This window comes from Hevea brasiliensis, chromosome 6 (assembly GCF_030052815.1).
Source record: "Hevea brasiliensis isolate MT/VB/25A 57/8 chromosome 6, ASM3005281v1, whole genome shotgun sequence".
NCBI lineage: Eukaryota > Viridiplantae > Streptophyta > Magnoliopsida > Malpighiales > Euphorbiaceae > Hevea > Hevea brasiliensis.
The window spans coordinates 28,172,590-28,182,480 of record NC_079498.1 but is presented as its reverse complement, the minus strand read 5'-3'; the positions used below and the strand labels follow the sequence as shown (position 1 = coordinate 28,182,480).

Genomic DNA, 9,891 nt, shown 5'->3' with positions numbered 1-9,891 from the left:
CTCAAATAATAAATTATATTAACCCAATATTTTATTATAATACTATCAAAATATATTTGAATCATATTACAATATAATTTAGTTTTATACTCCATTTGCTTCATAAAAAATAACTTATATATCCAAAAAAATATTTTTTATGAAAATATTTTTCATTATTTGGTTGTAATATTAAATTAATGATATGTTTTTATTCCATGTAGGTATAAGTATGTTCATATTTTAATAAGATTATCAAAATTTATAAAATGAAAAATAACTTTTCTTTTAAAAAATAAAAATCATTTTTCTCAAAAATGATTTAATTTTTCCTTTCACTGGAAAAATATTTTCCTTTGATTAGTTTTTCTGAGTGTCCTAAATACTAGAAAATGCGAAAAATATTTTTCAAAAAACTATTTTTCGTAAAACAAACAAAGTCTAAATAAATAAATATTTTATAGATAAATATTTTATTAAAATTGATAAAAAATAAATTTTAAATTTATTAAAATTAATGTGAATAATTTATTTAAATTGTTGTAAGAGAATAAATTTATTAATGTGAATATGAGAATAAATGAAACAATGATATATACTGAAATTATAAAATTAAATGATGGTAATATAGTAAAATAATTGATCAAATTAACTTATAAGAGTCCAACTTATAAGCACTAGCATAAAAAACCCCTCAGCCTAACCTTTTTTTTTTGCCTTTTGCTTATAAGCACAACTTAATATGATATATAAAAACATCGTAAATAAATAGGTTATTTTAAAATTATGATTTAATTAATTTATAAGTTAGATTAAATATCTTTAATAATTCGAATTATACTCTCTTTCATATTTACATGACTAGTAAAAGGTGTTTGACTCAATTTATAAACTGATTAAATCAGCTTATAAGTTCTAAAAATAAATTTATTTGTTTATTTCTATCAATTTTTTAGCTTATAAGTAAAGTTTATAAGCTAAAAAAAAATTAACTTAAGACCCAAATTTTCATTTTAGTTCTTATAAACTAGTCAGTAAAATATTTTACTATATTGTCTTCATTTAATTTTTAAAATTTTATAATAAATCTCATTTAATAATCTTTTTGCTCATTTTAATAATAAATGTGCTTATAAGCTATTTTTAATCAAACATATCAACTGTTTTTTAGTTGTTTAAAAACATTTTAATCAAATATATAACTGTTTAAAATTTTAAATACTTATAAATTTAAATTATGCTTATAATATAATTTTTATAAAATAAGTCAAATATTTTCTTATTCTACTTTAAATAAAGAGTAACTGAATTTTTATGTTTGCATGAAATGGTAGTTTCAAGAACGGACGTAGCTTAGAGGCAAAGGTGCAATGATCCGTTAAACTTTTAAATTTTTTAGGGCATAGTAAAAGTTTTTTAAAAAATAATTTTTACTATTGTCTATCCGATTTCGCCAGGGCATTGGACATCAAGAATTTTATAAAAATAAAAAATTCTTTTTAAAAAAAAAAGACAAATTCTTTACTGTCCTTCTGAAAGAACATATCAACAGTAGAAAAAAAAAGAGACATTTAAATTTTCATTATCTCTCAACCTCTTCTTCTCTTTTAACTTTATTTTACCATTTTGCTACTTCAATAAATCCACAAATTTAAATTATTGAATAACATTATTAAAATCTAGCACTATTCTTATATATATATATATATATAAATTTAAAATTTTAGTGATTTAATTCTCATAACTTTTTGCTATTTTTGGAATCTCTTCTCACTTAAATTTCATTATATTCATATTAAAAATTTTATTTCAGTAATATTAGAAGTTAGTACCATGCCATTTATTTTATTTAATTCATAATTAATTTTAACTAAATTTGCTTTTCACAAATTTAAATTATTGAATAACATTATTAAAATCTAGCACTATATATATATATATATATATATATCAATTTAAAATTTTAGTGATTTAACTCTCCTAACCTCATTGCTATTTTTGGAATCTCTTCTCACTAAAATTTCATTATATTCATATTAAAAATTTTCTTTCAGTAATATTAGAAGTTAGAACCATGCTATTTATTTTATTTAATCCATAATTAATTTTAACTAAATTTGCTCTTCATGATTATTTAGGAAAAATTAGATTTGAAATAAATTAGAACGATCTTTTAATTTTAGACAATCAATATAATTTAATTTCAATAATTTATCATATTAAATATGTCCCAAAATCGTTTAGAGTGGAGCAAGAGAATCCATATAGCCGACTCCAATAAATTTCTGGGATAAAAGTTTAGTTGAGTTGAGTTCAGTTGAGTTGTATCATATTACATATGTAACTTTCTGAATTTTTAAATAATTATTTTGTGCAGTCACTTGAGTATTGTCTGATTTGGCAGGCCCAAAAGGGGCCATATGATGTTGCTATTGTGGGCCTGAGGCCCTGTGTATTGCGTTTTGTTGAATTTGCATGCAGGGGGTTAGGTCCAGTTACAAGGGAAACTCTGTCGAAATTTCGGCAATATCTTAGGATTTATTATTGCTTTTATAGATTAAATTTTGGCAATATCTTAGGAGTTTGCGTATAATAACAGTTATCATTCCAGTATTGAAATGTTACCTTATGAGGCACTATATGACAGGAAGTGTAGGTCCCCTCTGTATTGGACAAAAGTTGAAAAGGCGAGAGTACATGACTTAGATCTGGTGCAGTACACTTCAGAGATGATTCTTTTAATCAGGAAACGTTTAAAGATAGTTTTCAGCAGATAGAAGAGTTATGTAGATCCAAGGAGTTAAGATGTATAATCTGTAGTGGGTGATTATGTGTTTTTAAAGGTCTCTCCTATGAAAGGGGTTATGAGATTTGAAAAGAAAAGTAAGTTGTCACCCCATTACATAGGACCTTTTGAGATCACGAACAGAGTGTGAGCAATTGCTTATCGGTTAGAGTTGCCATTAAGCCTTTCTCATGTCCACCTAGTATTCCATATTTTCATACTTAGGAAGTTATGTTCTCGACCCTTCTCATGTGCTGCAATTGGACACAATGGATTAGATGAGAATTTGACTTTTAAGGAGCAGCTAGTAGCTATAGAGGACTATCAGCTGAGGCAATTTCGATCAAAGCATATCACCATAGTTAAAGTTCTATGGAAGAGTCAATCTGTAGAGAAATACACTTGAGAGTCAGAGTGGGGTATGCGTAGCAAGTACCTATATTTGTTTAATATGTAGTTCTTTATTATTATTCTGTCTTGTATAAAATTTGAGTTATTCTGTCTTGTATAAAATTTGAGGATGAATTTTCTATAATGGGAGAAGATTGTAACACCCTGAATTTTTAAATAATTATTTTGTATAGTCACTTGAGTATTCTTTGGTTTGGCGAGCCCAGGAGAGGTGGTATAATGTTGTTGCTATTGTGGACTTGAGGTCTTGTGTGTTGCGTTTTGTTGAATTTTCATGTAGGGGGTTAAGTCTAGTTATAAGAGAAACTTTGTCAAAATTTCGGCAATGCCTTATGATTTATTTTTGCTTTTATAGATTAAATTAATTAGTTAATTTTGTCAGTTAATTGATAGAGGTCAATGTATATGTATAGGTGAACGATGTCAGCCAATCTTCTTCTATCCAGTCTGACTAGCTGTAGTCGGGTTATCCTCTCTGTGAGTAGATATTGATTTTATTTACACTTTCAATATTATTATATATTCAAGGCATGTTTATGTATTACTTATAGATATATGTACATAGTTATTTGCTAGGCACGCCTTGTATTGCATTTGTATTTGATGATGTTGCTGTAATTGTTGTTTTATGACGATTTAGAGCTGTGTGTGTGAGTGAGTGTGTATATGGATATGGGTAGGACGGATAAACGCAACTGGAGTTTGACTTGCTGGGACCCGATCCTTTTTATGGATAAGTCATGATAGGCACGGCATTGAGTTGATCTCGCTGGCTCCCGCATTTAGATATTAAGAGAAAGTTCGGCTTTGAGTTGATCTCGCTGGCAAATGTTGGAACTAAGAGAGCTGTATAGGGGATCGGCTCCCATATATATATGTGTGTGAGTATGGATGTGATACAATGGTGTGTTAGTATTCCAGATTGGCTTTGATATGATTATGACTTAACCTATTTGAATTGTGTAAAGGTGTTGCATTCATTTTTAGGGATGCATTAAACTTAGGTAGTTATAGAAATTATATGTAAAATCAATATCTTACTGTATGAGTCGAATGATCACTCATGTTCACCATATTTTTTCAGAATACAAGAGAAGTTCTTTTTCAGAGTAACCTGCTCTCTTCCTCCCAGGTTTATTAACAGTTATTTATTTATAATATTATTTTCTAAATTCATAATCTAGAATTCTACATGCGTTAGCAATATTATGGATCTTGTTAGAGACAGTGTTAAATTGAGTTATTAGTTTTTATTGAACAAAAATTTTTATGATGTATAAATAACTTGTAAATGGTGGTAATAGGGTTGAGCTAGACTTCTCTCGCTTTAGTAGCTGATAATCATCAGGTCAGGTTAATCCGAATTAAAATGAAATATTTTATTTTTATTTTATTTACATGTTGGGCCCAGTTTTTAGGCCTTAGTTATAGATTTAAAAATAGTAAGGCTTATTACAGGCCTCGAAGGCTTTATGTCGGCCCATGTCTTAGTGTTGGTCTGGCCCATGAGTTTAGTTCATGACAATTTATTATAGTTTTTGAATTAACAATAATAAAGGTGGCAACATGTTAGGTATTTGCCAGTACTCGATCGATCGAATTCTGATATGAAGTGTTTGGGGCAAGTTTGATTTTAAGGAATAATACCTGTGACAAATTTAACTTTTACATGTTGGGTATTTATTTCTCAAATACAATATCCTTATCTATAGAGATACATAAATGAAATTGATTATTTCTCAAAATTTTCTCCCTCATTATATGTATGCTCCAAGTGACAAAGAAATGATGAGATAAGTGATTTTATTTACTGATTTCTCTAGGTGAGAGAGAAATATATATATATATATATATATATATATATATATATATATATATATATATATATTTATTTATATTTAATTTAGACATGTTTAGCTCACATTTCAAGTGGGAAGGGATAAAAATAGACAGTAATGGGTTTATATTTATGAATGGGAGGAGTAATGGGCTGGATTCATGTTAAGAGGACTAGAATAATTTGGGCCTAGGTGTTTGGGCTGAATGTTGCACGATTTTCTTTGGGCTTAGGATGGACAGAAGGTTTGATTTTTATATAAATCAGTCAATTCGATTTTTATCAGTTTTTTCGCTAAAAATAAATAATTTAAAAAAAATAAATTAAAATGATTCGTTTGAATTTTTAAATTATAACCTATTTGGCATTTTATGCCGGCTCTTCATTCCCTCTGTTGCAAGCGTCTATGCCTTCTCTGTTATCAGTATTTGCTTCTCTGTTATCCTCACGCTAGGTCTTCTCTGTTATCAGCCACTTTTTTCGCAGTTACCAGATGTTATGGCTGCTTCTTCTTCTTCTTCTTCTTCTTCTTCTATCAATCCTCAATGGAAGAAGTATGATGTGTTTATAAGTTTTAGAGGTGCAGACATCCGGGATGGTTTTCTCAGTCATCTGTACGAAGCTTTGCATCGAAAACAAATCTTCACCTTCAAGGATGAAAACCTTGACAGAGGAGAAGAGATCTCACCAGCCCTCTTGAAAACAATTGAAAACTCACTGCTTTCCTTAGTCATTTTCTCAGAAAACTATGGTTTTTCTCCATGGTGTTTGGATGAGCTTGCGAAGATTCTTGAATGCCAGGAAACAACAGGACAAATAGTATTACCAGTTTTTTATAAAGTAGATCCCTCAGACGTTCAAGACTTGACAGGAAGATTTGGGGATGCCCTTGCTCAACATAAAGAAAAATTCAAAGACTGTTTAGAAAAGGTGGAGAGTTGGAGCCGTTCTTTGAAGGGAACGGCCAACATTTCGGGGTGGGATTCAAGAATTATTAAGTAAGACTTATTTTCAATGTCCTTTTTTACTTATATCACTGATTTTTCTGTTGTCACTTTATTTCTTTGTGCTTCATTCTGAATTACTATTGTTTGGTCTTTATTTGTGATCAGGCCTGAATCTAAACTAATTGACGAAATTGTCAATGATGTTCGCAAGAAAATAAATCACTCGTTTCTAAGTGTTTACGATAATGATGGCCTTTTTGGAATCGATTCTCGTGTGAAGGAAGTTGAATCATTGTTATGTCTTGAATCTGAAGATGTGCGTAGGGTAGGAATTTGGGGAATGCCTGGTATAGGTAAGACAACTATTGCAGACAAAGTATTTAATAAAATTGCGAACAAATTTGAGAGTCAATGCTTTATTACAAATGTCGGAGAAGAGTTAGAAAAGGGTACTCCAGTTCAGTTACGACATGAAATCCTTGGCAAATTGTTAGGAGGAGAAAATCTTGATGTAGGCACACCATGTACATTGCGTCATTCAACTAAAAGAAGACTTCCAAATACAAAAGCTCTTATTGTTCTTGATGATGTGTATGGTTATTTACACCTAAAAGAGTTAGTAGAAGGGTGGAATTTGTGTGGTCCAGGAAGTAGAATCATTGTAACAAGCAAAGATAAGCAAGTGCTTGAAATTGTGGGCTGCAAGAAATATATTTATAAGGTTGAGAAATTAAATGATTGTGAATCTCTTCAACTCTTCAGCTTCCATGCCTTCAAACAAACTCAACCCACAAATGGATACATGAGGCAGCTATCAGAAAGAGTGATAAGTTATACTCAAGGAGTTCCATTAGCCCTCAAGGTTTTAGGTTGCAGCCTTTATGGTAAGGGTGTGAAAGAATGGGAAAGTGAGTTGAAAAAACTTGACACTATTCCCAATAAGGAAATTCAGGGCATTCTGAGAAGAAGTTATGATGGACTAGAAGATAATGAAAAGAGTATATTTCTGGATATTGCATGTTTTTTTAAAGGGGAAAATAAAGATCGTGTAAAAAATATATTAGATTGCTGCGGTTTTTTTGCAGAAAGTGGAATACGTAGTCTGCTTGACAAGTCTCTGGTAACTATTTCCAAAGAGAAGTTAGGGATGCATGACCTGCTACAACAAATGGGTAAGGATATTGTTTGCAAAGAAAATAAAAAGCCTAGAAAGCGTAGCAGGTTGTGGAATGCCGAGGATATATATTACATACTGAAAACAGACAAAGTAAGAAAATGCATTGATTTTTTTCTTTTTTTTTTTTAAATAAGAAATGTAGTTTTGCATGTTTTATGCTCATTTTCTTTGCTTAATTTTCTTTATCAGGGGGCTGAAAGTGTTGAAGCCATATCACTGGATTTGTCCAAAATTAGAAACATAGAACTATGTCCTTCTGCCTTTGAGAAATTTTATAAGCTTAGATTGCTCAAATTTTACAATCCTGGCTCTAAGGAAATGAAGTTACATCTTCCTAAAGACCTGAATTTTCTTCCAAATGAGCTGAGGTTTCTCTACTGGGATCAATACCCTTTGAAATCATTGCCATCGACATTTTGCCCTGAGAATCTTGTTGAATTGCACATGCATAGTAGCCAACTCGAACAACTTTGGAACGAAGATGCTCTGGTATGCTTGAGCATGATTCTTTATGAAATTATCTGTTGAAACTTGAGTATATTGAAACTTATTCTTAACCTTTTCTTTGTCATTGCAGAGTCTTAAAAACTTGAAATTTGTGGACCTCAGCAACTCGAAACGATTGATCAGAATTCCAGACATGTCGAAATTCCCAAAACTTGAGGTTACAATTTTGAGAGGCTGTATGAATTTGGTTGATTTTTCTTGGTCTTCTAAGTACCACAGCAAGCTAGTAAGTCTTCCAAACAGTATGTGCAATCTGAAATTTCTGAAGCAGCTAGACTTCACAGATTGTGTGAATCTCCATGGATTGCCAGAGAACTTGGGGGACCTGGAATCTCTAAAATACCTGATAGCCATTAGAAGTGGTATAAAAAGACTACCATCTTCTATCAATCAGTTGAAGAAATTGTACTCCTTGATCTGTGATGGATGTGAAGGTTTGACATTGCCTCATTTCACAGGTTTGGCCAGTCTTTTTCATCTTTCTTTTGACGATTGTGGTATATCAGAAATTCCCGGTAATCTTGGTTCTTTAAGGTCATTGGCACATTTATATTTACGTGGAAATAATTTCAGAAGCATACCTACAAGCATCAAGCAATGTTCTAAGTTGGTAGAACTTTATTTAAGTGATTGCAAGAGGCTTCAATTTTTGCCAGAGCTTCCATCAACTCTACAATGGTTAGATGCAAATAACTGCACATCTCTGGAAATTGTATTGAGATCATTCAAACAAGGATATATGAATTCCTGGTTTTGTATGGATCTTAGCAAATGCATTAAGTTGGATCAGAGTGCATGCAGTCAATTGATGGAATGTCTACTGCTGAAACTTCAAAGCATTGGACAACCAGAGGAACAGTATCTGTTCAATGAGCATTATCAATATCTGGGCAAAAAGGTTTATCCCTTTCCCTGTAGTGGTATATAAGTGCACTGTTTGATTTAGATTATGAATCCAAAAATAATATCAAATTAATTTTATGAGTTTAGTTTGATTTACCTTTAAATTATTTGGTTTGATTTGAAAATTAGAAAGTAAAAAACTTTTGGTTTATAATTTATTTTATTCCGTTTTAAGACATCAGAACCAGATTGTTGAAATAATAATAATAATAATAATAATAATAATAATAATATATTTTTTTAACAGGCTGATGCAACGCTGCATGATTGCCTACAATGTTTATGCATCCCGGGAAGTGAAATGCCAGAATGGATGATGTACAAAAATGATAATGGATCTTCATTGTCATTCTCTCTCGCAACATTTGATCCTCATTCCCATGCTACTGACTTCATTAAGATTGCTTTCTGTGTTCTAGTTGCACCCAAAGCTAATCATTCTCGTAATTTCATCGAGACTGGTATTTCTATTTTATGCAGATGCCACTTTATAACTGACTCTGGAGATAGCCTTGATATGTATTCTGATTGCAAAATGATCAAAAGACATCACATTTCTCTCTGGTATTCCAACATTCATTTCCATTCCAAGAAAATTCGTATCAGGGAGGCTTCATTTCAATTCTCGATCAATTACTCATTCAACAGATTACACTTGAGTGAAGCCCATAAGTGTAAAGTCTACAAGTGTGGAGTCCATCTTATATTTGATCATAACTTGGACGATGATGATAATGGAAAAAGATGGTCAGAGATGGTATTTCATGATAGGACATTGTCGGAGGGATTGTTCTTTACTCCTATTGTTGAGTATGAATATGACGAACAATATCCCCTTCAAGGATTGAAAGAGAAGCAAGAGTTTAAATGTTTCGATTTAAATTTCTCACTATCTCTTTTGTTCACATTAGTTATATGCCTGGCTACTGCTTCAGATCAAACCAAAGCCCAACCGACCCAGATGGTCTTTACTTTGATGCTCATACATGTGTGCTTGAAGTTGCTTTCCTTCAACTCTTCTCTATCTCTTCACGGAATTTACAGCTAATTTCTTGGTATTGTAGAAATTCTATTTTTGTTAACTAATGTCATTATTAATTAACAAAAATTTTATTTATAAGTTGAGGGATGCATTTATAAATTACAACACTATTAAGCTAAGTATGCCATTGTTAGAAGTATTTTATTTATTTTATTGGTTGTGGAACAGAGATTTTCCAATTGTTGAACATCCTATGGTACTAGAGAATAAGAAAAGCTTGGCCATTGAATAAGGCTAAAACTCTTTCCAATTCAATTGCAGAATTATACCTGTAAAACTGAAGGAGAAAAAAAAATTTATAAT

The 9,891-nt window shown here is 30.9% G+C and overlaps 1 protein-coding gene across 1 annotated transcript; it reads left to right on the top strand.

Moving 5' to 3' along the window:
- Nucleotides 1-5,411: 5,411 nt before the first annotated feature.
- On the top strand, nucleotides 5,412-9,666 carry LOC110652541 (disease resistance protein RUN1-like). Its single transcript, XM_058148525.1, has 5 exons — nucleotides 5,412-6,010; nucleotides 6,125-7,226; nucleotides 7,326-7,625; nucleotides 7,714-8,541; nucleotides 8,794-9,666. Exons 1-5 carry the CDS (start codon nucleotides 5,511-5,513, stop codon nucleotides 9,592-9,594), a joined length of 3,531 nt encoding a protein of 1,176 aa, XP_058004508.1. The 5' UTR covers nucleotides 5,412-5,510; the 3' UTR covers nucleotides 9,595-9,666.
- Nucleotides 9,667-9,891: the final 225 nt, after the last annotated feature.

What these genes read in the sequence shown, in the direction of transcription:
- LOC110652541 (XM_058148525.1), top strand. Translation starts at nt 5,511, where the DNA reads ATGGCTGCTTCTTCTTCTTCTTCTTCTTCTTCTTCTATCAATCCTCAA. An exon ending in TTTGGAACGAAGATGCTCTG is followed by an intron (nt 7,626 to 7,713) that starts GTATGCTTGAGC and finishes TTGTCATTGCAG; the next exon opens with AGTCTTAAAAACTTGAAATT. An exon ending in ATCAATATCTGGGCAAAAAG is followed by an intron (nt 8,542 to 8,793) that starts GTTTATCCCTTT and finishes TTTTTTTAACAG; the next exon opens with GCTGATGCAACGCTGCATGA.